General features: G+C 40.4%; 1 protein-coding gene and 1 long non-coding RNA gene across 11 annotated transcripts in view; one reads left to right on the top strand and one right to left on the bottom strand.

The window, feature by feature from the left end:
- Nucleotides 1-24823, top strand: part of LOC121242501 (dicer-like protein 4) — a 75685-nt gene that overhangs the window by 13476 nt on the left and 37386 nt on the right. For 4 of the 10 annotated variants that reach the window (XM_041140349.1, XM_041140350.1, XM_041140346.1 and 1 more), the window contains 14 exons: nucleotides 2052-2244; nucleotides 9158-9318; nucleotides 9413-9619; nucleotides 9740-10005; nucleotides 10105-10379; nucleotides 10456-10889; nucleotides 11023-11123; nucleotides 12436-12641; nucleotides 12835-13044; nucleotides 19248-19712; nucleotides 19842-20114; nucleotides 20297-20623; nucleotides 21141-21456; nucleotides 21536-21650. In XM_041140349.1, the coding sequence (XP_040996283.1) occupies nucleotides 2052-2244; nucleotides 9158-9318; nucleotides 9413-9619; nucleotides 9740-10005; nucleotides 10105-10379; nucleotides 10456-10889; nucleotides 11023-11123; nucleotides 12436-12641; nucleotides 12835-13044; nucleotides 19248-19712; nucleotides 19842-20114; nucleotides 20297-20623; nucleotides 21141-21456; nucleotides 21536-21650 (3549 nt within the window). Of the gene's footprint in view, nucleotides 1-2051; nucleotides 2245-9157; nucleotides 9319-9412; nucleotides 9620-9739; nucleotides 10006-10104; nucleotides 10380-10455; nucleotides 10890-11022; nucleotides 11124-12435; nucleotides 12642-12834; nucleotides 13045-19247; nucleotides 19713-19841; nucleotides 20115-20164; nucleotides 20190-20219; nucleotides 20624-20645; nucleotides 20743-21140; nucleotides 21457-21535; nucleotides 21651-21854; nucleotides 22330-24823 lie in introns of those variants that run through there. The other 6 variants (XM_041140351.1, XM_041140352.1, XM_041140354.1 and 3 more) reach the window with 6 other exon arrangements.
- On the bottom strand, nucleotides 18766-21513 carry LOC121242507. The gene is made up of 3 exons (XR_005935914.1): nucleotides 21385-21513; nucleotides 20643-20715; nucleotides 18766-20555 (listed from the first exon to the last, which is right to left on the bottom strand). It is a non-coding gene; the product is annotated as an uncharacterized LOC121242507 (long non-coding RNA).

The following is a 24823-nucleotide window of genomic DNA, read 5'->3' as shown; positions in this document are numbered from 1 at the left end:
GGAATTGGGTGGAATTGTTTCGGAAGTACCAGAAGAGTCTAAAGAGACAATAGGATTGCTTAGGGTGCCGGTCATCGCCGCCTTATATGACATCATCAGACGAAAGGAGAAAATAGGAAAAGAGCACGAAGCTCTGATACCATGTAGTTTTCTTGAGAAGAAGAATAATCATTCTTATTATTTTTGCAACAGAAACGATTACAATATAAATAGAAGAGGAAGGCCACCAAATCAGGAAGGCCACCTAATCAGTAAATCAAATCAGCAAATTTCTAGGCTATAAAACAGGAAACAGAAATATTTAAAATCTGAAATAGTTATTTCAGATTTTATCTAAAAATAGAACTTCCTAATCTATCTCCTAGAAATTCAAAATATTTAAAACAGAGTTTCCTAACTTATTTCCTAGAAATCCGACAGTATTTAAGTATCTATTACTGCTTTTATGACAAATGGTGATGCTTCCTTTTCTTTTATGTTCTTTATTTATAAACTATTGAAATATATAAGAGGCAATTTGAAATTCTACCTCGTGAGTGGAGAGGGGCCTTACCCAATCTACTTAACTCAAACTCAACTCAATTAAGCTCTGATTCCAAAGTAATCGCCCCAGCTCCATGGGTCTTCTTCCATCTTGGGTTAGCAATAGCCTGTATCTTTTTCCTGCCATTCTATCCTACACGCGGTCATGCTCTCTGTTGCCTTCTTGTTTAATCACATTCTCTTTTACTACTTCCACCAGTTATTGAGGCTTCACTCTACTCCTTTTCACTCCTTCAATTTAAATTGAATTTTTCTCTAATTGGCACATTAATCAGTCTTTTTTTTGCACAATTATGGATAAGAAAATAATGGGATTTGCAGATTGTCAAACCTTCATTGGTGACTTCTGGTTGTCTTTCTCGCAATTGGTTTGCCACCTTACCCTTCGAATAAATTACTTCTTTCATTATTTTATCTTTCTTGCTATTTCCACTTATCATCTTAATATTCCCATTCTGGTCGTACAAGTTTCATAAACATCTTTCCTCGGAATATGCCAACATCATATGCCCCATAGAAACATTATCAATGACAATTGGGAAAGCATGTGGAGACTGATGAGAAATACAAGCATTTAAAGGCATTGAAATTTCATAAAAAATTTGCTAGGGTACCTTACGGATATCTTTTTTGATAACAAAAAAAAAAAAAAAATATCCGTGAGGTACCCTACTTGATTGTACCATTCAGATATTTGATTGTACCATACTTCATAATAACTTCAAACTTCTTTGTTTCAGTAATCTTTTAGTCTTTAAATAATCAAATAAGGTGCAAGATTTTACAATCACTTGCATTATTGGAGACCCCAATAACTTTGATAGATAACTGTTGCTGATTTCTTTTGCAATATTTTTTGTTGGCTCTATGAAGAGATGACATGAAAGGGATTCTGTTGGAGGACTGGGTGAGGTCCCCATTTACTTTACCTAAAAAAAAAAAAAAAAAGGAGTGGGTGAGGTCCCATCTCGTTACCAGATAATCTGCACCATAATGGGGTCCAACCACATAGTATGATTGCATTTGATGTGTTGTAGGACCTTGGTAATTACCATGTATTTTGGTGGAGCTCATTTCTAGAAACAACAGGGATGAAGTGCTTTAGCTAGGTGCATGCCTACATCTGAAATGATGAAAGCAATTGTAATTCTAAGGGAATGCAGCTCCAGGCTAATGATATGTTCTAGGTTTTGAGCAATTAATAGTTGGCAAGCAGATAGGATTTAATTGTGCTAAAAAGCATGCAGTTATTAACCAAAATTTGATGATCATATCTTTTGTGTGGCCATTGTGGACGACCCGTATACAGCAATCAAACTTCATGCTACCTTGATTTTAATGATTGTCGTTGTTGGTTCCAAGATTTGTGTATTCTTCAATTGTGCTCTTATATTCCAGTCTTTTGTTGCCTTATGTCATATACCATGATAAGATTGAGGCAATTGATATACAGGCATGTGTGTGCATTGGCAATTATTCTGACAAAACTACAATTTCTCTTTTTTCAGGTTACAACCAAATATGAAGTGTATAATATTCGTAAATAGGATTGTAACTGCGAGATCCTTGTCGTGCATTCTACAGAAGCTTCAGTTTCTAGCTTTTTGGAAGTGTGATTATCTTGTTGGAGTCCACTCTAAAATAAAAAGTATGTCGCGGAAGACCATGAACAATATTCTTGATAGATTCCGATCTGGAGAGGTAATGCGTAAGATAGGAGGCATTATGTTGTCTTTTAATGGCATCTTAAAATTCATCTAATTGTCTTCTTGTGTTAAGCCGGCTTAACATATTATAGGAGGCATTAGAAAAGCTTGAGCTCAAACTGGTTAGGACTGACAAATTGATAAAAGTATATATGTAAAAAATGAGGTGAATGTTTGGATGCACATTCTGTTCAGCAAACACTCGATGCATCCATGTCAGACCAGATTACACTGTTGGTATTGGGAATTGTCTAACCCGCTTATTGTTGGACATGTATTAATTATATATGCCGTACAAAGGAATAGGACAACATATATATTATTACTGTAAGTTTTAGTTTTAGTTTTGCTCTCCGTACAAGTGCAAAAAAGTGCGAAAAAAGTAAACTTTGGTTCTTTGTCGTCGAGGATGGTGGATTAAGTTCCTTTGCTACATCGACGTTAAGATGGTTTTTACAAGGAAGCTGGGGATTGACTCTAAGCTCTTTTCTGTAGTAAGGGAAGGGGGTCTGGTTTGTATCAATGAAAGTGGTAGAAGATTCAAGCAGGAGCTGTTGATGGAGCTGGGCACTGCACAATGGCTAGAGAGAGCTCTGAAGGACAGTTCTATAGGTGAAAGTAATGATTTTTTCTCGTCAACTAGAGAGGGCTACCGGAGTTTTATTGCTCAACGATGTTCGAATAAGGCAGATTCTTGGAGGTGGCAATGTATGGTGATGGGAACCGACGTAGCTTCATTCTTATTCCAAAAGAAAAGGGGGGAAGGGGCTGGCAAAGAATGAGGGAGATGTTGAGGGAGGTTACTGAGGTGGACAAAAACAGAGATGAAGGTGGTGGGGATGTTCAGAGGAGGAAGTGGGGCGAAGTGGTGTATTCGAAATCATACAAAGATGCTCTCTCTACGGCGGGGGTCTTTGGGGTGTCAAAGCTCTGGTGTCGAAGGGGGAGGGCCTGATGGAGACGTGCACCGAGCCACTCGTTGTCATTTTCGGCAGAGAGAAATTGTCAATGACGTGCGGGAGGTGCTCTGCATGGTGAGGGATATGCAGGTGCAATTGGGATATTTGCAAGGGGAGGTTGAAAAGGTGATGAAGTGTGTCGGGGTTATTATGGAAAGGGAGGATACGGGGCGTTTTGGGGGGGGGGGGTAGTTTAAAGGCAAAAAGGGGCGTTTTTAGGACCCCTTTTGGGACTCAAATGGTAGAATGGGCCCTAATGGGCTGTATATGCCTCAGGCCCGAATGTTTAATGGGCACAGTTCTAAAGACAAGGGGCGGGCAGATAGGCCCGAGCCCAAGTCCAAGGCCCGGCAGGAGTGGAGGGCTCGTTCAGATTTCGGGGGAGCAGGAGGAAGTTTTCTCCAAGGCCTGTCGTTGCTCCGCCACCAGAGAGTGGTGGACTTGCCGGAGTCTTCATCGCGTCGTCGTCAGAAGTTGCCGATGAAGGTGGTGGTGCAGTCGGAAGTAGGTTTGTTTTAGCCGGAGAATCAGAAAACGCCGACAGAGTTAGAGGTGGCTCTTCCACCACCACCGTGTGCCTTTCTACCTCCGGGGAGTGCACAGAAATTGCCGATGGTGTGGGGGGGAGGAGATGAGGCTCTGGCAAAAAATACCGAGGGGCATAGCGATGCTGTTTTACTGGGAGATTACGAAGGGGACTTGGCCAGTGACGAGTTATTTCTTTCAGACGAAGAGAACTCCCAGAGACTTATCCAAGTGTCGAATGATTCTGTTGGGGAGGTTGGATTGGTGCTCGAGGAAGAGAATTTGGAGGAACAACAGGATTCTCAAATGCTGCATCCTATCCCGTTGAAGTGTTTGTTTCCAGATCAGGCAAGCGTATCAGACTGGGTGCTTAACACAATGAAGGATATTCAGGAAATGGTGGGTTTGAAGTGTGATGGTTATGAGGAACAATTCATGGCATTACTCACTACTATTGAAACGGGTCACCAACAACATAGGAAAATTGATACCAAGAAACAGCGTGAACTCAAGAGGCTGACTTGGTCCATGAACTCTGAAGGCAGTTCCAGTAGGGATAGGACCAAGGGGAAGGGGCTGTTTTATCCCAAATGAAACCAAAAATTATATCGTGAAATGTCCGCAGACTAAATGAGGTTAGCAAGCATCTTCAAGTAAGAAACTTGTTGCTAGGGTGGAAAGCGGATATCGTTTGTTTACAGGAGACAAAGTTGAGAGTTATTAATACAGCAATAGTGAGAAGTTTATGGAGTTGTATACACGTGGATTGGGTATATTTGGCAGCTAACGGGGCTTCAGGAGGCGTGTTGGTGATGTGGGACCAACGAGTGGTGGTGAAAAGGGAGGAGTTTATTGGTTTATTTTCGGTAGCTTGTTCCTTTAAGAGTGTATCAGATGGTTTTTTGTGGGCTTTTGCAGGTGTTTATGGACCTAATTCAGACAACGATCAGAGTGTATTGTGGGATGAACTAGCTGGAGTGCACAGTTGGTGGGATCTCCCATGGTGTATTGGTGGAGATTTTAATGTAACAAGATTTCCTAGCGAGTGTCTTGGCAATAGAAGAATGCGTCCAACAATGTCAGATTTTTTAGAATGCATTTTTGATTTGAATTTAGTGGATTTACCAATGGCGGGGGGCTTATGTACGTGGGCCAATAATCAGACTTGGTCTCGGTTAGACAGATTCTTAATTTCCCCGGAGAGTGAAAGTCATTACCCGGAGGTCTGGCAAAAGAGATTGCCTTGGTTTTGTTCGGATCATTGGCCTATCTTACTGGATTGTGGTGGGATTTAAAGAAGACGTCGGTACTTTAAGTTTGAAAACATGTGGCTAAAACGGAAGGTTTTATCGATAGGGTCAGACAGTGGTGGTCATCATATCAGATTCAGGGTACTCCTAGTTTCATGTTTGCCGGTAAACTGAAAGCTCTAAAACAAGACTTATAACTTTGGAATCGCCAGTCTTTTGGGGACATTGGGGAACAGAAGAAATGCAAGCCAAGGGAGATCCAGGAGTTGGAAAGGGTTCAAGAGTTTAGGACCTTAACACAGGAGGAAGTAGCTCAAAAGCTAGTGCTAGTTGCAGATCTTGAGAGGATTGTTCTATTAGAAGAGATCTGGTGGCGGCAAAAGTTGAGAGCATTATGGTTGAAGAAAGGCGATCGTTGTACTAAGTTCTTCCACAGGGTAGCCAATTCCCACAGGAGATCTAATAATATTGAATCGTTGAAGATTGATGGGGTAGAGTGTAAAGGCGAGCAGAGGATTAATGATCACATAGTTGGTTTTTTCGAACAGCTACTCACTGAGCAGGAGGGTTGGCGGCCTAAGCCTGATGGGTTATTTTTTGACTCTATTGGGTCTATGGATGACATCTGTTTGGAGAGACCTTTTGAGGAGGACGAGGTTTTTGTAGTAGTGAGGAAAATGGCTAAAGATAAGGCTTCGGGTCCTGATGGTTTTTCAATGGGTTTCTTTTAAGCATGCTGGGATGTACTAAAGGATGATCTCATGAAGGTGTTCCGGGAGTTTCATTCGGCTGGACAGTTTGAGAAAAGCCTAAACGCCACTTTCCTAGCATTGATACCCAAAACAGTTGCGGCTTTGGAGATTAGGGAGTTCCGACCCATTAGCCTTGTAAATGGGGTATACAAGATCCTTTCCAAGGTACTTGCGAATTGACTCAATGAGGTAGTGGGTAAGATAATTTCAAAGCCTCAAAATGCTTTTGTCAAGGATAGACAGATTTTAGATGCGATCCTTATTGCAAATGAATGTCTGGACAGTAGATTGAAAGTCGGAACTGCAGGGATTTTATGCAAATTAGACATGGAGAAGGCGTATGACCATGTTAATTGGGACTTTCTACTCGACCTTATTTGGAGGTGTGGTTTTGGGGAGAAATGGAGAACATGGATCCGTTGGTGTATATCTACGGTGAAATTCTCAGTCCTGATAAATGGAAGCCCAATAGGTTTTTTTCACAGCACACGAGGTCTAAGACAAGGCGATCCGTTATCCCAATTACTTTTTGTTATTGTAATGAAAGCCTTGAGCAGAATGACCTCAGCCTTGGTTGCTAATGGGCGTCTGACTGGTTACTCGATTGGATCCCCGGGTGGGGGACTTACTAATATTTCGCATTTATTGTTTGCAGATGACACTCTTATCTTCTGTGAGGCAGACCATAATCAGGTTAGAGTATTGAAGGCCCTTCTACTTTGTTTTGAAGCAGTCTCTGGATTGAGAGTGAACTTGGAAAAATCAGAGATGGTGCCTATTGGAGGAGTTCAGCGTATAAGATAATTGGCTAATATTTTGGGGGTGTAAGATTGCTTCACTCCCGATGACATATCTTGGTCTTCTGTTGGGGGCTGCCTCGAGAGCGGCTTGTTTACGGGAATCAGTGATTGAGAAAGTTGAATGTCGACTAGCAGGCTGGAAGAGAATGTACTTGTCTAAAGGGGGTAGGATCACCCTGATAAAGAGTACGCTTTCTAACCTACCGACATATTTTCTATCCTTGTTCCCTATTCTAGTAAGCGTGACACTTCGTATTGAGAAAATTCAACAAGATTTCTTGTGGGGTGGAATAGGTGAGGAGTTTAAATTTCACCTAGTTAGGTGGGAGAAGGTATGCCGTCCTCTCTCTAATGGTGGTTTGGGCATTAGAAGTTTGAGGATTTTTAATCAGGCGTTAATTGGAAAATGGCTATGGAGATACCATAAAGAACCAGAAGCTCTATGGAAGTTGGTGATTGAGAGTAAATATAGTGGCTTATGGGGTGGTTGGTGTACCAAGGAAGTGAGAGGGGCACATGGAATGGGTTTGTGGAAACATATAAGAAGAGGATGGGGGGTTTTCTCTCGCCACACAAGATATTGTCTAGGAGATGGGACTAGGATCAATGTTTTGAATACCGTACCGGACAGCGTACCGGTCAAGGCACTGGAATGAAATATTTCGGTACCGGTACCGTTTCGGGATAGCGTTTCGGGATAACGTTTCGGGATAGTCGATCTATAAATAAATTATATATATAAATATATATAAAAATTATATTCTAAAATAATAGTCTATATATAAATAAATTATATACAAATACATATATATATAAATTATAAATAGTCTAGTTTGAATTGAGGGTTAAAAAATAAGTTTGTAGTTTGAAAAAACTAAAAAAAAAAAAAAAAAAACACAGGCAGAAATATCGGCCGGTACCGGCCGAAATATAGGCCGGTACAGGCCGAAATTGAGGCCGGTATGACCGGTACCGGCCGGTACGGTCAGTATTTTGGCCGGTACGGAACAGGTATAGTACCTGTACCGGCCGGACGGCCGAAACGAAAAATTTCGGCCGTACCAGCCGGTACGGTACGAAATTTAAAACTTTGACTAGGATCAAATTCTGGTATGATACTTGGTGTGGTGATTGTGCTTTAAAGGATCTATTTCCTGAGCTCTTCAGGATTGCAAGTGACAAGGATGTTTCAGTGGAGGAAGTCATGGTGTTAAGAGGGGGAACAGATCCAATAGAACATCAATTTTAGCCGGCCGGCTCATGATTGGGAAATGGACAGTTTTGCAGCTTTTTTCAGCCTCTTGTATTCTTTCAAACTGAGTAACCAGCATGCTGATTTTTTGTGGTGGATAGCTACTGGTAAAGGTACGTTCTTTGTTCGTACATTTTATAAATCCCTGTCACAAGAGCTTCCAACTCAGTTCCCCTGGAAATGGATTTGGAGACACAAGGCGCCTATCAAAGCAGCTTTTTTTTTGTCTGGACCGCTTCCTTAGGCAAGATCCTCACAACGGATAATTTGAGGAGACGGAGAGTGATCATTGCCGATTGGTGTTGTATGTGTAGGAACGAAGGAGAATCAATGGATCATCTTCTACTACATTGTGAGATAGCTCGTGGGATTTGGAATGAGGTATTTAGTAGGCTAGACTTGGCTTGGGTTATGCTTGCTTCAGTAGTGGCAATGCTGGCTAGCTGGACAGACTTGAGAGGTAATCAACAGATCAAGGCTGTATGGAAGATGCTTCTTATTTGTATCATGTGGTGTATATGGCAAGAGCGCAATGAACGGACGTTCAAGGATAAAGAGAGATCGATGGAGGAACTGAAAGCTTTTTTCTTTAGAACTCTTTGTACTTGGGCCATTGCCATTAATTTTAATGGCCAAGACTTCCATGATTTCCTTGTATCTATGGCTTCTACATAGTTAGGACACACTTTTGTACTGAACATGGCTTTTTGCCTATTCTTTTATTAATATACTTAAAAAAAAAAGTTGTTATGAGAACAATGCTGTCTGTGTCTCTGTAACAGTTGTAACTTCACGCACGGTATCTTTAAGATTATGTCCATATGATAGTATGGCTTCTACTCTTTTGCCGTATTCTTTTAGATTTCCTAAATGGTTTTGGATCATTTCTTGAGTTTCTGAAGACCAAAAGCCTTTACAGTAAAGCATGGACATTAATCATATATATATATGTATTGATTTTTGGTCATCTGTAACAACATTGAGTGTATAAAGGTCTTTGTTTCTGTGTACAAGCAAACTCTCCAAACTTATGACCAACCTTCCTTCAGCATTGTTAATTCGGATGGAGCAATTAATGAATTCCAGCAAAATAGAAGATCTACGTGACAAAATTTTCCTCTTCAAAAGATCTCTCTTCTTCTTCTTCTTCTTCATTCTCAACAGGAACGCATCAACTGGGTGGAAAGTGTTTTCCAGTATAAAATACTAAATAGCGTATCACTCAAATGTGCTCTTCCTTGTAATTGGAGTGATATTGGGCAAACCTTTGAATGATGGTGATGATGATCATAGAAAGACATTTATGCAAGATATCGACTCTCTAGAGATTGTGGCATGTTATTTATTCCTATTTGTTGTTGCGTTTGCAGTTAAATCTTTTGGTTGCAACTAAAGTTGGTGAAGAAGGGCTTGATATTCAGACATGCTGCCTTGTGATTCGGTTTGATCTTCCAGAAACTGTTTCTAGCTTCATACAATCGAGAGGTCGTGCACGGATGCCTCAGTCTGAATATGCCTTTTTGGTGAACAGGTGCTTTTCTAAAGCATGTGTTGTATGTAGGTATCCATTTAGTTTTTCTGTTCCATCTAGATAAGAGTAACTGTTGTTAATGTTAATGTTCCAGTGGCAACCAGAAAGAGCTAGATTTGATAGAAAATTTTCAAAAAGATGAAGATCGAATGAACATGGAAATTGCTCATCGAACATCAAATGAAACATTTTTGGGTTCTGAAGAAAGAATTTATAAAGTCGATTCATCTGGTGCTTCTATCAGCTCTGGATATAGCATCTCATTACTCTACCAGTATTGTGCAAAACTACCACATGATGAGTATGTCCTTATTTATTCCCATTGTTTCACTCATAATCATGAGTTCAATCACTCAAACGGTTATGTGAATATGTAGAACTGATCTTAATTTGTTGAGATGTATGGATCTATGTTTTGTAGGTTTTTTAACCCCAGCCCGGAGTTCTTTTGTCTTGATGACTTGGGGGGTACTGTCTGCCATATCAATTTACCTTCCAATGCTCCAATAAGCCAAATAGTTGGTACACCACAATCTTCATTGGAAGCTGCTAAACAAGATGCTTGTCTGAAAGCAATTGAAAGTTTGCATAAAATGGGTGCCTTGAATGACTATCTCTTGCCTGGGGTAGATGATGCATATATAGATGAAGTGGGGTTGGATTCTTCTAACTCAGATAGCTGTGCAGGTTGAGCCGCTGAGCAGTATCAACTGTCCTGTTTAAAGTTTCTTTTATGCTTTTGGTCATTATCTTGTATAAATTATCTTTAATTTTGTGTGTTGCCAGATGAGAGTTCACGACAAGAACTCCATGAGATGCTTGTGCCTGCTGCCCTAAAGGAACCGTGGACTAATTTGGAAAATCCCGTCCATCTTAGTTCTTACTATATAGAATTTTGTCCTGATCCCAAGGATAGGATCTATAAAAAGTTCGGTTTATTTGTCAAAGCACCTCTCCCACTAGAGGCTGAGAGAATGGAACTTGATCTTCATCTGGCTCGTGGTAGATCTGTGATGACAAAGTTGGTCCCATCTGGAGTTGCAGAATTCAATCAAATTGAGGTAGATGGTATTTTTTGGACAAAACTTTATGATATAAAACTTTTTTGCTGACAGTTCCTTATTTATTTTGTTACAGATTACGTTAGCCAAGAATTTTCAAGAAATGTATCTCAAGGTCATCCTTGACAGATCAGAATTTATTCCTGAATCTGTTTCGGTGGGAAAGAATGATATTTTTATGTCAAGTTCCTTAACCTTCTACCTGTTGCTTCCTGTAATTTTGCATGATAATGAGAGCAAGATTGCTGTAGATTGGAAAATTATTCGTAGATGTTTATCGTCCCCAGTTTTCCGGACTCCAGAAGATGCCATGGTCGAAAATTATCCTTTGGGTGTTTATCTGCAACTTGCCAATGGTTGCAGAAGTAGAAGTGATGTTGAGAATAGTCTAGTGTATGCCCCATACAAAAATGAGTTTTACTTTATTACTAACATCATTCATGGAATGAATGGATACAGCCCTTGTAAGGACTCAGAAACTTCAAGCTACGCAGAGCGCTTATATGAGAAGTATAAAACTAGACTCCTTGACTAATTGTACTTTTATTTCATTCTAGATTCCTTCTGAATAAATTTTATCTATTGATTTTGTCTTGTATTAACTTGTTTTGACATAGTTTTTTCTTTAAATGTTGGAAGTCAGGTTTGGCATTGAGCTTGAGTACCCTGAACAACCTTTTCTGAATGCGAAACCACTTTTTTGCTTGCGTAACTTGCTCTGCAACCGAAAGCCAGAGGATTCAGGTAATTATTTGACTTTTCTGTCATAGTTCTCTTCTTGTCGAGGATATTTTTTTTTTGTTTTTTTGACAAGTTCTTCTTGTTGAGGATCTTGCATGAAGTGACCTATTATCTTCCAATTGTATGATTCAAAATGATTTCTCCATTAGTTTTTTGCTATGTGTTTATTCAGGCTGCATCTTCTATATAAATTTGAACACACAAACATGTATAAGTTTTTGTGTAATGTAGCTCTTACCGCAGAGAATAAAATTTGGCCTTTGTCGAACCTTAGAACTTCTCATGCATTACATTTTTTGTTTTATTGGTGACGCATGCACTGAGTGGGTTTGTAGTATATTTTTCTACGAGCAGAGGATTGTTAGAATAGGAATATAGGCATCGAACCTGGAGTGTAGGATAATTTTATTCTGTTGTGTATTGGCTTTCTTAACTCTGCAAATAATAATCCCAGAAATAAGTGGAGGCAGAAATGAGAAGAAAGAAGAAAAAGAAGAATAAGATAAGAGTGATTGAGTGATAAGGAGGATAATCTAGGCACTCTGACCTCCAAAATAAAGCTAGTTGTATACTCCAAAAATTCTGTTTTAAGAATTCATGAATGGCAAATACCATAATTTGGTTGCTAAAATAGTGGCATGAATGATACTTGTCCTACAGTAACTCGGCTCCTTAATTTAATTTTAAAAAAATGCATAAACAAGAGATAAAAAATAAGTTATATGTTAACAGATGCTCCAAAGTCTATAGGGTAAGTGGTTTCTAAATATTGTACTGTCTTAAAAAAAAAGTGATTTTCTAAATATTGAGATCTTTTACGTAAAAGAATGAAGTTGAATGACGAGTTTCTTAAGCTAAGGGAGGCCACGTTCACCCATGTTATCTTGAGGTGGCCACTTACATAATTTCACGAAAGTAGCCTGAGGACAAAGTGTAAAAAAAAAGGTAGGGGAATGGGGGCAAGAACCAGCAACCCTTAACCTAGATTCTTTCAGAACAACAATCTGGATAAATAATTTATTATTTGGAAGCAGAGATACTTTCAAGATTGCTGAGTCATCCTTGTACCCATTACCCTCTTGTGGTGTTTTTGCTTTCTTTAAAGGGTTATGAATTATAATGATGAGCTTCTTGCTTGATTCAGGACTCATCTCAATGCCTGTCTCTTAGGATTCTCCTCACTTTCAAATGATTTTCATGAGTCTAAAATGTCAAAAACAGTTTAGATAGGCATATCTTTTGTTTACTTTCTGTATACTTGTGTTGTGCTTATTACTGGAGAATAATTACTTCTATAAAAAAATATCAAAAACAGAATCGCATGAACTGGAGGAATACTTCATTGATTTGCCTCCTGAGCTATGTCAGTTGAAGATCATAGGCTTTTCAAAAGATATCGGGAGTTCAATATCTTTGTTACCATCAATCATGCATCGACTGGAAAACTTGCTTGTGGCCATTGAACTGAAGCACACCTTTTCTTCTGCATTCCCAGAAGGAGCTGAAGTTACATGCCATCGAGTAAGGTCTTCCCACATGTGGTATTAACTTGATCATTGGCTTTCATAAGCTGCGCTAATTAAACTTGTAGTATTTTATATGACTTCCCACATGTGGTGTTGTACCTGACTTCAACTATACATGTTCAAGTTGTACAGTGTCGATATTTGCATGGACCTTAATTGCCACTAAAAGTTTTGAACTTTTTTACTAGCTTCTAGAAGCAGTCACCACTGAGAAGTGCCAGGAGCGCTTTTCCCTCGAAAGACTTGAAATACTTGGTGATGCTTTTCTCAAATTTGCTGTTGGACGGCACCTTTTTATTTTGCATGGTACTCTTGATGAAGGAGAACTTACAAGGAAACGTTCTCATGTCGTGAACAATTCCAATTTGTACAAGCTAGCCACTAGGAGCAAGTTACAGGTATCACTGAATTTTAGGCTATGATTTTTATTTTATAAATATTAATATATCTGTATTTTTTTTCTTTGGTAAGTATTATTTTGACATTATTGAATTTGTAATAATAATGTTTGCTTATGCTTTCGCTCTATCTCCACTTGATATAATGTAATTGTTTTTAAATTTGTTCTTTTAGATAATTCCCGTACTTCACTTTTTTTGTATTTTCAGTTTTTTGGTTTTGAATTATTTAGTTCATAGCAAATACAACTAGTCATTAAATAGTGAAAAGAAATGGAAACCTATGTGATTAGAACTACAAACAGTCGGGTGGAATTAACAGTGACATATGTGATTAAATAGTGTTTGACATGGATAGTTTTAGAGAGTGGCTTTGGAGAGAGAAAATCCTCTCCATACAATTTCTTTCTCACACACTTTTTTTGCACGAAACTGTATTATGATGGTTCGTGATAGCTTGAACGTCTGAGTGTTGGTTGTTTGGCTGGAAAGGAAAATGGCTCATGTGAAAGTTGTAGTTATTGAACTAAAATCCTTTGAGGTATGTAGGGAGGGCCGATGGTTGATTCTTATAGAAAGAGGGAGGAAGTTTGTGAAAAGCATGGGAATGGAGTTAGCCACAGCGCGGTGGTTTAGTAAAGCCCTAGAGGATGGTAGGACTGTAAGGAGGAAAGGGTTTCATGCTAGCCATCGGGAAGGGGACAGGGGCTTCACTGTGCGGAGATGCACAAATATTCAAGGTGCGTTCATGGCGATGGAAGAGCATCGAGGGGGTGGATGTCAGAACTGCATCCTTGTTCCTGATGATAGAGATGGGAGGGGATGGTGGAAGCTGGTGGAGTTGTTAAGGGAAGTTGCTCGTGCAGGTGGGTAGGCACTACCAGTGACAACGACACTACCGAAACCTCCTCAGTCGTACAATGAGGCTCTCCAATTGGACAGGAGGGCTGCTAGTGGGGTTGTCAGTGGTGTTGTTTATGCAGGGTATCAAGGACGTGAGGAAGATGGCAGGAGAGGTGTTGGTCTTAAAAAGGAAATGGTCTTGCGGGTATTGACTGATATGCTAAAATAGATGGGGGAGCTGCAAGATAATATCACCTATCTGAAACGGTGCGTTGAGGATCAAGGGTTGGGGCAATTGGGGGCTGGGTTCACTAAAGCGGAAGGCCATGGGTTGCTTGTGAAGGACCCAGGAGACGGGCCCAAGGGGCAAACCAAGGGTAAGGAACCCATGGTCTTCCTAGAGGACAAGGCTGGTTCTTCAAATGGGCCAAGGCCCATCAAGGAGGTAAACAGACCCAGGGGGCTTGTTTGGAGAAGACGAGGGGCCTCCCTTCCACCTATAGCGGTGGGTTTCGACGAGGGTGGCGGGGCTCAGCCTTTGGTGTCGGCGAAGGGTTTGGGGTCATCGGCGAAAGTAGGAGCAGACGCCGATAAAGGTATTCAACCAGCCTCGAGTTTGAAGGAATAACCCGAAACCTTTGACCCGGTGAAGGTTCTTGGGCCGAACCTGGTACAGAACTGGGTGATGGTCAGTTGTGATGATGGTGGTGGTCTGGCGGGGCCATCTCTGATGCCGACAGTGGTAGAGGGGGACTTCGTGAAGCCCAGTGTAGAAGCCGAAGGCTTGGAGTTGTGTCCAACAAGGGTGGGAGCTGTACAGGGAGGGGCATCACCATGTGGGCCGTCACAGACCACGCCGGCGAGACTTGGGCTGTCGCAGAAATCGCCGAAATCCTTGGGCCAGGATCAGAACTGCACTATGGTGGAAGAAGGATCCTTCAATGGGCGAAAGGAGGGAGAGGGGGAGAAAGAACTTGCTGTGTTGGAGTATGAGGGTGCGTCAGAGGAGGTGGAGATAGAAGGGGAAGGATCTTTGATCCTGTTTGAGCCATGTAAACACTCAGCAGAGGGGCGGAGTATTCAAGAGAGGATCCTACACCAATAAGTATGATTCCTCCTACTCTCTCCTCTAATTGGGTTCTGAAAAAGGTGGAGGAACTCCAAAGTTGTATGGGGATTTCATGTGAGGGCTATGAGGATCAGTTTAAGGCCTTGATAATAGCCATTGGGGTAGGCCAACATGGGGTAGGGTCAAAAAGAGAGATGGAATTGAAGAGCCTGACTTGCCCATAAATTATGATGGGAAGGAGAGGAGTGCAAGTCGTGGAAGAAATAAGGGGAGGGCTGGATTGTTAAATGAAGCACAAAATATTGATTTGGAATGTTAGGGGGCTGAACGAGATCAACAAATGTCTCCGAATAAGATCTCTTTTAAGACAATGGAAGATGGATATCATTTGTCTACAAGAAACAAAACTGAAGCTCATCACTAGAAGAACTATCCGGAGCATATGGAGTTGCCAATATGTCGGATGGACATACTTACCTTCGAAAGGGGCCTCAGGTGGAATTTTGGCAATGTGGGACAAGAGGGTGGTGGAAAACATTGAGGAATTTGTGGGAGAATTTTCGGTGGGGTGTTATTTCAAAAACACAGATGATGGCTTTCTATGGGCCTTTGGAGGGGTGTATGGCCCCAACTTGGATTGTGAGAGGCGGCTACTTTGGGATGAACTTGCTAGCCTATGCACTTGGTGGGATGTACCTTGGTGTATTGGGGGAGATTTTAATGTGACTAGGTTTCCTAGTGAAAAATCAGGGGAGGGGCACAACCATGCTATAGTGGAATTTTCGGATCTAATTTTTGAATTGGGCCTTATGGACATACCATTGATGGGAGGTGAATATACTTGGGCTAATAATCAAAGTTGGTCAAGATTGGACAGTTTCTCATATTTCCTTCTTGGGAGCTGCAATTTCCAGATTTATGTAAAAAAAGACTTCCAAGGATATGCTCGGATCACTTCCTGGTTATGTTGGACTGTGTAGGCATTCAAGCGGGTAGAAGGCATTTTAATTTTGAGAATATGTGGCTAAAAACATAGGGGTTTGTGGTTTTGATTAGACAATGGTGGAATTCATTTCAACTCCAACTCCTAGCAATGTTTTGGCTGGAAAATTAAAGGCTTTGAAGAAGGAATTGAAGACATGGAATAAGCAGGTATTTGGTGATGTAACTCTACAAAAGAAGAGTTTATTCCAAGAGTTACAAAGCTTGGAGGGTGTAGGAGATGAGCATGAACGAAAAGGGCAAGTGGTTTTGGAACTAGAAAGGTTGATCCTAATTTCGTGGTGACAAAAGTCAAGGGCATTGTGGCTTAGGGAGGGGGACAAGTGTACAAAGTTCTTTCATCGAGTTGCGAACTCACACAAGAGTTTTAATCCAATTGAGTCCATGAACATTGATGGAGACTCATCTACAGATCAAGCTGAGATAAAGGATCATGTGGCTGGATATTTTGAACATTTGTTGTCGGAACCTCATGCTTGGAGGCTTACTTTAGATGGACTAGCTTTTGAGTCCATTGATCAAAGAAGTATGGATTGGATGGAGAGACCATTTGAAGAGGAAGAGGTACAACTGGTAATCAGAAAAATGAACAAAGATAAAGCTCCGGGACCGGATGGTTTTACTATGGCATTTTTTCTGACTTGTTGGGAGGTGGTAAGAGAGGATGTCATGCTGGTTTTTCAGGAATTTTACAGTTTTGGCAAATTTGAGAAGAGCTTGAATGCAACTTTTATTGCTCTAGTCCCTAAAAAGGCGGGAGCAATAGAGGTACAAGATTTTAGGCGTATTAGCCTAGTGGGCAGCATGTACAAGATACTTTCTAAAGTCCTTGCTAATAGGATGAGCACGCTTATGGACAAGATTATCTCTACGTCTCAAAATGCCTTCGTGAGAGTGAGACAAATCTTGGATTCGGTCCTTATAGCAAATGAGTGTTTGGACAGCAGAATCAAGTCAGGAGAACCAGACATCTTATGCAAATTAGATATGGAGAAGACCTATGATCATGTTAATTGAGATTTTTTACTCTATATGTTGAATAGATGTGGGTTTGGGGAAAGATGGAGGACGTGGATGAAGCATTGTGTGTCAACGGCTCGCTTCTTGGTATTGGTAAATGGTGACCCTGTGGGCTTTTTTAATAGTTCGAGGGGACTAAGACAAGGGGATCCATTATCACTCCTTTTATTCGTTCTAGTAATGGAGGCTCTAAGTAGAATGGTGTCGGCTGCGGTAGAGGGGGGATTCTTTTCAGGATTTTCAGCAGGAGCTGCTAATCATGTTTCCATCATTATTTCCCACCTTTTGTTTGCAGATGACACATTGCTGTTTTGTGAGGCAATGTAGGACATGTACAATCCTTGAAGGCTATCTTACTTTGTTTTGAAGCGGTATCCGGGTTGAAGATTAACCATGCTAAGATGGAGATGGTTGCGGTGGGGGAGGTAAGTAACATTAGGGGGTTGGCAAACATATTGGGATGTGTAGTTTCTTCGTTGCCATTGAAGTATCTTGGTCTTCCTTTGGGGGCTTCTTTTAAAGCTAAAACAATTTGGGAAGAGGTGTTGGAGAAAATAGAGTGTAGGTTGGCTAGATGGAAAAGATTGTATTTAACTAAAGGGGGGTGGATCACTCTTATCAAGAGTATTATATCCAACCTTCCCACATATTACTTGTCTCTTTTTTCCCTCCCCGCTAGCATTGCAAATAGAATAGAGAAACTTCATCGTGACTTCCTGTGGTGTGGACTAGGAGATGAGTATAAATTTCACCTAGTGGGGTGGGATAAGGTGTGTACTCCTTTGAGAGATGGAGGATTGGGGATTTGTAATGTGAGGGCCTTTAATAAGGCTCTATTGGGAAAATGGCTGTGGCGCTATAACAATGAGAAGGTAGCTTTGTGGAAAGGGGTGATCGACATGAAGTATGAAAGTGTGCACGCGCGCGCGAGGGGGGGTTGTTGGTTCCAGATAGGGGAGGGGGGCATATGGTGTGGGGTTATGGAAGTATATATGGAAAGGTTGGTGCTCCTTTGTTAGTCATACTCGATTGTGTTTGGGGAATGGCAATAGGATCAGCTTTTGGTATGATGTGTGGGTGGGAGACACAGCGTTGAAGGAGGCTTATCCCACTATATTCAGAATTACACGAGACAAAGAAGCTATGGTGGCTGACTTGCGGGTTATAACTCATGGCACACAAGAATGGAACATTAGCTTTACTTGAGATGCACATGATTGGAAAGTGGCGGAGCTGATGGAGTTTCTTAACCTGCTGTATAATACTGCTATTGCTGTCACAAATGAAGATAAGATGGAATGGAGACATTCTAGGAAAGGGATTTTTTCTGTAAGCACCTCCTATGAATCAACTACCATGCAACATCGACAGAATTTTCCTTGGAAGAACATTTGGAGGAGTAAACCACCTACGAAGGTTGCTTTCTTTGTCTGGACAGCAGCCTCAAGGAAGATTCTAACTATTGATAATCTTAGAAGACGTGGTTTTATTCTCACAGACTGGTGTTGTATGTGTAAAAATAGTGGTGAATCGGTGGACCATCTACTCTTACATTGTGAGTTTGCACGATAAATCTAGAATTACTTCTTTAGTAGAATGGGAATTGCATGGATAATGCCGGGAAGGGTGGTGGAACTACTAGCAAGTTGGGGATTAATGGGACATCACAGATAGCAACTGTGTGGAAGATGGCTCATTTATGTATTCTTTGGTGCATTTGGTGTGAAAGAAATGATAGACATTTTGAGGATCACGAATTCTCCTTGGAAGAGTTTAGGAGTTTTTAGTGGAAGACTTTATTTAGGTGGGCCATTGCTTTAGATTTGAATGATCTCAACTTCCATGACTTCCTTGTAACTGTTTTTAGTTCCTAAATAGGTGTATCCACATGTATACTTCCTGTGTACCTGGGCTTTGCCTACTTTTTGATAAATAAAATATCTTATTACTTATAAAAAAAAAATAGTGTTTGACATGGTACTTATGTCCAGTGTATAAATAAATGTTGTCCTCTCTCTTAATTATAAAAAAAAATAAATAAATGTTGCCCTCTCTCTCTCTCCCTCTCTCTGTGGTTTGGCCAAGACCCCACTTCTTTGATGTTTAAGAATTTATTTGGCTGATATTGTTTCCACTAACCAATGCATGTTTTCTGCTAGTGCGGTGTGGAAAACTCTCTTAGCGAAATTAACACCTTATGGATTAATTACTGAGGTGTTCTTCTACTAGGTTTCATTAACTAAGCACTTGGTATACTCTCTTATCTCAGGTTTACATCCGTGATTATTCATTTGATCCCTGCCAATTCTTTGCTCTGGGCCGCCCTTGCCCAATAATCTGCAACAAGGAGACAGAAGCAGCTGTTCATTTCCAGCATTCAAGTGGTCTAGCAGATCATGCAAGTTCCAGTCCAACTAGATGCAGTAGAGGTCACCACTGGCTTCATAAGAAAACAATCGCTGATGTGGTTGAAGCTCTTGTTGGAGCGTTCATAGTTGATAGTGGCTTCAGAGCTGCAATTGCATTTCTTCGATGGATTGGCATACAGGTAGATTTTGAAGCCTCACAAGTTTCTAAGGCCTGCATAGCAAGCACTAGCTACATCCCGCTTGCTACTTCTTTGGACATTCCTTCCCTTGAAAATTTGTTAGGGTATCAGTTTCTCCACAGAGGTTTGCTTATACAGGCATTTGTACATCCTTCGCACAACAAAAATGGAGGAGGCTGCTATCAGGTATGCACTATGTCCTTTCTACTTCTGGTACTAGACAATAATACTCTCTCTGCTTAATATCTCTTATGACAGTTGCACAACTATGCAACATTTTATCTTGTGATAATTTGAAATGTCTTTTTTCACCAGAGATTGGAGTTTCTTGGAGATGCTGTCTTGGATTACTTAATTACATCATATCTTTATTCAGCTTATCCAAAGTTGAAGCCTGGTCAATTGACAGATTTGAGATCTGTGTTTGTGAATAATGAGGCATTTGCCAATCTTGCGGTAGAACGATCCTTCCACAAATTTCTTATATGTGATTCCAGTAGCCTTACTGAGGCAATTGAGATGTATGTGGATGCTGTTAAAATGCAAGCGCCTGAAGGGAGTCTTCTAGAGGGGCCAAAATGTCCGAAGGTAGACATTGTAATCTTCTGTGAATTTTTTCTGTTGTGGCATGGTGACAATGACGAAATGACCTCCCAGCCATCATTTTTTTTTTCGAGTTTTGTTTTGTTTTGTTTTTGGAGAGAAGGAGCGGGGTGTGGGAATGTAATTGTTATATTACTAACTCGGAATGATTTCACTTATTGCTTCAGGCTTTGGGTGACTTGGTAGAGTCTTCTCTGGGTGCCATTCTTCTTGATTCAGGGTTTAATCTGGAGCTTTTGTGGACGATAATGCTTTCCTTTTTGGATCCAATCATGAGGTTCTCCAGTTTGCAGCTTAGTCCTTTCAGGGAACTGCAAGAACTTTGCCAATCTTATAATTGGGATCTGCAGTTTTTAACATCAGAGAAGGGTGGAATGTCTGTGGTTGAAGCACAAGTGAATGGAAAAGATGTTTGTGCAACTGCCTCTGCAACATACCGAAACAAGAAAGATGCTACTAGGATCGCTTCGCGAAAAATATCCACAATTTTGAAGGTAAAATTTGTATGCTTACTTTATGCTCTTCGGTCCTGCTACCTCATCTGTATCAAATTATCATTCTTCCATCATTTTCTTCAACACCAGTGCTGTGAGGAGAGAATGTAGCTTTTAACCAAAATAGGGAGTAAAAAATAAATTATTTGACTAATCTGCTTCCTCCTTGAAAATGAAAAAAAAAAAAAAAAAAATGAAGGGAGAAAGAAAATATGAAAATCTACTGTTTTAAAATTTAATATATACTTTTCATCTTAAAAGTATCATATCAAGGTTACTATGTTAAATTTTGTTTTTTGTATCGTACACATTCCATTTGTGTATAGACTCCTAGAAACATTTAGTACCCTTTTACACAGATTGGGAATAATCGAAAAAGCCGGACTCTGTATGGCATCTCTTGGAATCCTGAATATGATTCTACGTACTAATCTTTTCATACTGCAGTCACACATTCAGGATTGACTTGCTTTGCTAGCATATCCTAACTTAAACGTTTTAACACTCCACGATGCAGGCTCAAGGCTACATATCGAAGTCAAGAACTTTGGAGGAAGTTTTGAAGTCAAGCTGCAAGATGGAAGCCAGACTGATTGGATATGATGAAACACCTATAGATGTAAATACCCCTGATGCAATTGGATTTGAGAAGTTGACGGTACAACAACCTTTTGACAGAGATTTTGAGCCAAAAATTCTAGCCCTCACTAAAGTATCCGATGGTAATCCCCCATGCGTAACACCTGTTGTTAAACACCCACCTGGCACCATAAGTGGGCAGGCTTGCAGGACAGCTGAAAATCCAAGCTGTGATCCTGACCTACAGCCCACAGGTACAATTATTTTAGTTGCAGGATATCAAGTGTGGAACAAGTATTGCATTCTCTCTCTAAAACTAAAATAATCTTCCAGGTGGGTCAAACAAAGCAACGGCAAGATCAAGATTGTATGAAGTCTGTGCTGCTAACTGTTGGAAAGCCCCTCTATTTGAATGTTGCAGAGAGGAAGGACCAAGCCACTTAAAGTTGTAAGTCACGTATATAAGTATACAGATCAACACACGCACATATGCATAATCTCTTTTGGGCAAGTCTATTGTCATGGACTTCAGGTGTGAGTCCATGATGATATAGACCCTTTGTTTTTGGAGAGAAATTTATTCAGGACTTATGATCTCATCAAATAACAGAAATTAAAGTTGATCATTAAGTCCAATTTTCTTGAAATTTAGGTAATAGGAATGCTCGTGTAATTCGCATATCTTGCAGATTCACTTTCAAGGTGATTGTGGAAGTAGAAGCCCCATATGTTATTTTGGAGTGCTTGGGAACACCGCAGTCGAAAAAGAAAGATGCAGCAGAGCATGCAGCAGAAGGAGCCCTTTGGTACTTAAAGCACGAAGGATACTTTCTTGAGAGCGACTGACATGATACTGTAAAAGATGTTGCTGAATCAGTTTTTGTAAGTATTGAAGATTTTAATGCAGCAGGCTTACTAAAACTAACAGTCAAAACTACAATTTCTATATATTATATGTGGAAGGAGCGATGGTGATTGTAAATGGTGGTTAATGTTGAAATCCATCGACTCATGGGAGATAGGAAGGTAAACTGTGTATTCTTCCAGTTTTTGGAGGCAATTCGAGGAGCCTCCAAAACACTAATTAGAATACTTGAGGCTAAATAATCATATTTCATTCATATGAAGCTTAAGTTTAATACAAAATAAATTAACTACTTTACATAACTGCTCCTCCATACACTTGAAATGAATTTAAAGTCAAACCATGGAGTTCAGACTCTAGAAAAAATTTGATGTCCAAGGTTGAAGAAGGCCTCCTTTGTTGTGGGTACAACTCGAAATCAATGTCGCTATAATCATTGTCATCATCAAAATATTCCTCATTATATTCAATGTCACGATCATCGTCGTCGACATCATAATCAACATGATCCCTGTTAGAAAGTTGACTTCCATCCGTTGGGTTTGCTAAATTTCCAATATCTTCAATGGGTGCATCCAAATGGACATCAACATTTTCATGATTATATACAAAGGTATATACAAAGGACACGACAATGGCTGACCCTTCTAGGAGTTTTGAAGCAGTGTTTCAAATATTGTACCGTACCGACCGGTATTTGCCATATCGGCCACTGGGCCGGTACATGTATTATATATATTTCGTACCGGCCTATATTTCGGCCTGTACAGGCCGATATTTCAGCCTTTAATTTTTTTTTTCATTTTTCAAACTACAAGCTCATTTTTCGTTCCAGTGCCTTGACTGGTACGACATTCGATTCGATATTCAAACCATTGCTTTGCAGACTTTCTAAAGGACCTAAAACCATAGTCTGGTAGCAATCTGATTGTGAGTATGAGAGCTCCCAAGAAATTGAGTGGAGCTCCGGATTTGTTTTTTACAGAGAGAGAGATGGCAACAACAATCCAAAGTGTTAAACCTATGTTGGTTTTGAAGTTTCCAAAGGGGCGGCCTTCACTGGACGCCATAAAAGTGCATGTAGTAAAATGCTAGGGACTCTGTTGGATTCCCACCATCAGTATTTTCGATAGGTGGAATATTATGGTGCGAATGGAATCTGAGGAAGACTTCGCGCTTGCTTGGGCCAGAGAGGCTAGAGAAATTGAGGGATACACGTACAGAGTTTTCAAGTGGACCCCAGAATTTAACGGGCATGATGAACCACCACTAGCCTTGGTCTGGGTGAATCTGCTGAGCTTACCTATTCAGTTCTTTGAGTAAGACTATTTGAAGATTTTTGGAGGGTCTTTGAGTAGATTTCTGAGAGCTAATAATGCCACAAAAGCCTTCACACGTCCAAGCTATGCCCGATTTTGTGTAGAGGTAGATCTTTCTAAACCTTGGATTGAAAAGTTTTGGATTGGTGTTTCAGAACTCAATGGATTTTGGCATAAGGTGGTCTATGAAAAGGTCCCCCAATATTGTCATAAATGTAAACATCAGGGGCATCTCCCAGGTGTTTGTCGAATTGACAATAAGAAGAAACTAGGTATCATGGAGGAGGGGCAAACAAGGTAGTCTTATAAAGTGGGGTATGTAGTGAAAGGTACCGGTGGAAGTCAAGCCAAGGAGGATAGTGTGGGTCAAGGGATTATTGAATCTTCAATCACTAAAGACGAAAGAGCCCCAGCGATAAGGGATCTACATGGCTACCAATCGGTTGGGAAGGATGAAGAAGTTGTGATAGATGAGGTTTCTCTAATGCACACTGTAGAGGAGAGGAACATCTCTGCATTGAATATTGAAATTAGGAGTAAATCGAAGGGGATCCCTGCTAGTAGAAACTCGAGCCAGGTAGTCAAGAGCTCCATTCAATCCAAGGAGACAACTAATCACGATTCAACTTTTGTTAGTTCGGAGGAAAATGAAGAGGAATGTGAAGGTCAAGAGGGGTGGAAGACTCCATTTTTTAATTCCTTTGGATCACTTCAGGATACGGAGGATGAGGAAAACTTGCTCCAAACTATATTGAGCACTGGAAAAGGCTATGCTTCAGATTCAGATCGGCCTTTAATTATGATGCGAACAAAGTCAAGAAAGAAAAAGCCAAAGGCATTAGCAAAAGCAACAAAACCCCAAAACTTTGAAGCATGATCCCTTAGATTCTTTTGTGGAACATTAGGGGTGTAGGAAACATGGCTTCTTTGGGAAAGCTGAGAAGTCCAATGATACTGAGGTTATTGCTCTGCTTGAACCTTTTTTACCTTTTAGAAAGGCCCACAAAATTGCTAGGAAATTAAAGATGGTAGGTTGTGTCTCGAATGAAGAGAGGAATGGAGAAATCTGGTTACTTTGGAAAGAGGATGCGTCCGTTGAGCCTATTCAAAGCTCCAGTCAAATGCTATCAGGGCTACTCAAATTCAATAACAGTGAAGTGGCGCTATCAGTAGTGTATGCATGTTGTGACTATTTGGAGATGAGAAGCCTATGGGAGGAGATGACTAATTTATTTGGAGATGACTATTTGGAGAGGAGCAGCCTATGCAAGTAGAAACTGGGTTGTTAGTGGTGACTTCAATACAATTCGATGTGACACTAAAAAGTTGGTAGGTATTCCGAAGCTGAGAGTTGTCATGGAAGACCAATAATTGTATCCAAAGGTGTGAACTTATGGATATCCATTTTGAAGGTTCCAAGTATTCTTGGTGTAACTG

This window comes from Juglans microcarpa x Juglans regia, chromosome 8D (assembly GCF_004785595.1).
Source record: "Juglans microcarpa x Juglans regia isolate MS1-56 chromosome 8D, Jm3101_v1.0, whole genome shotgun sequence".
Lineage (NCBI taxonomy): Eukaryota > Viridiplantae > Streptophyta > Magnoliopsida > Fagales > Juglandaceae > Juglans > Juglans microcarpa x Juglans regia.
Note: the sequence above shows the minus strand (reverse complement) of the source record. Positions and strands in the feature narration are given on the sequence as shown.